The 957-nt window shown below is 36.2% G+C and overlaps 1 protein-coding gene across 1 annotated transcript in view; it reads right to left on the bottom strand.

Moving 5' to 3' along the window:
• NUP210 (nucleoporin 210) overlaps positions 1 to 957 on the bottom strand; it is a 128,523-nt gene that overhangs the window by 79,781 nt on the left and 47,785 nt on the right. The window contains exon 16 of the mRNA XM_019504616.1: positions 384 to 605. Coding sequence (XP_019360161.1) covers positions 384 to 605 — 222 coding nt within the window. The remainder of the gene's footprint in view (positions 1 to 383; positions 606 to 957) is intronic.

Genomic DNA, 957 nt, shown 5'->3' with positions numbered 1-957 from the left:
TCGCAGTAGTTTATGACCGGTCAACCTCGTCATTCCTTGGGGCGCTTTGGTGAACAAATGTTCCCCCAGATCCTGGTGGTCACCCCTGATAAACTTATAGGTGGCCATCAGATCACCCCAAGCCTGCGCTTTTCCAAACTAAAGAGCCCCATTTCTTTATAAAATATTTATAAAAAATGCTTAGCTCTCAAGACTGGCATCAGATTAAAAAATGCTTAAAAATTACTTAGTCAAGTTTCTTACTGGCTTATTACAGCAACCACTCATCATTTGGAGGCTAGATTTCTTCATCATAAATCAATCTGGTATTTTCTCAATTGCCTTGACTGTGGACTTGATGGGGGGAAAGAAACAACAAGCCATAAATATCTTAAGGTACTTACTTGCTCTCCTAGACTTTTGCAAAATACTCTAACCCAATGCTGGAAATGATTTCGAGATGTAGGAGGTCCAAATAAGGATAAACTAATGCTTCCTGCATCTTCAGCAGTGATGTTCCTGAAGAATTTTGAAGGTTCTTGCACCCATGGTCTGGGTCCACCTTCAAATAACATGTCTTTAGAAGAACCCAACGTTACTAAGGCAACTGAAGGAGGATCAATAGTCTGGAAATGAACAAAGGATATATTCACAAACATACATACTAAAACATGCATTATACTGCGATTTACTTTGCGTGACATTTTATCATTCCCAGTGGAAATGCCAGCCATCTGATTATTTTCTTGATGCTACTATTTGTCCAAAGCTTCATAAAAAACTTAAAAAAAAAAAAGGCTAGTTAAGAACATAGGAATACTAAAACAGATAATTTAAAGTAAATTAATTCTCTCTCTAGCATTATTAATACCCACAGAATCCCAGCAGTTTGAAGAAAAATCTCCAGTAGGTGATAATCAAGTTTTCCTTTTACTGAAGTACTCCAAGGAAAAAAAAAAAAAAAAAAAAAAAAAAAAA

The sequence above is a fragment of the Gavialis gangeticus genome, unplaced genomic scaffold (genome assembly GCF_001723915.1).
Source record: "Gavialis gangeticus isolate Ggan-Ray unplaced genomic scaffold, GavGan_comp1, whole genome shotgun sequence".
In the NCBI taxonomy this organism is placed as follows: domain Eukaryota; kingdom Metazoa; phylum Chordata; order Crocodylia; family Gavialidae; genus Gavialis; species Gavialis gangeticus.
The sequence above is the reverse complement of the archived record's forward strand: the minus strand, read 5'-3'. Positions and strand labels throughout refer to the sequence as shown.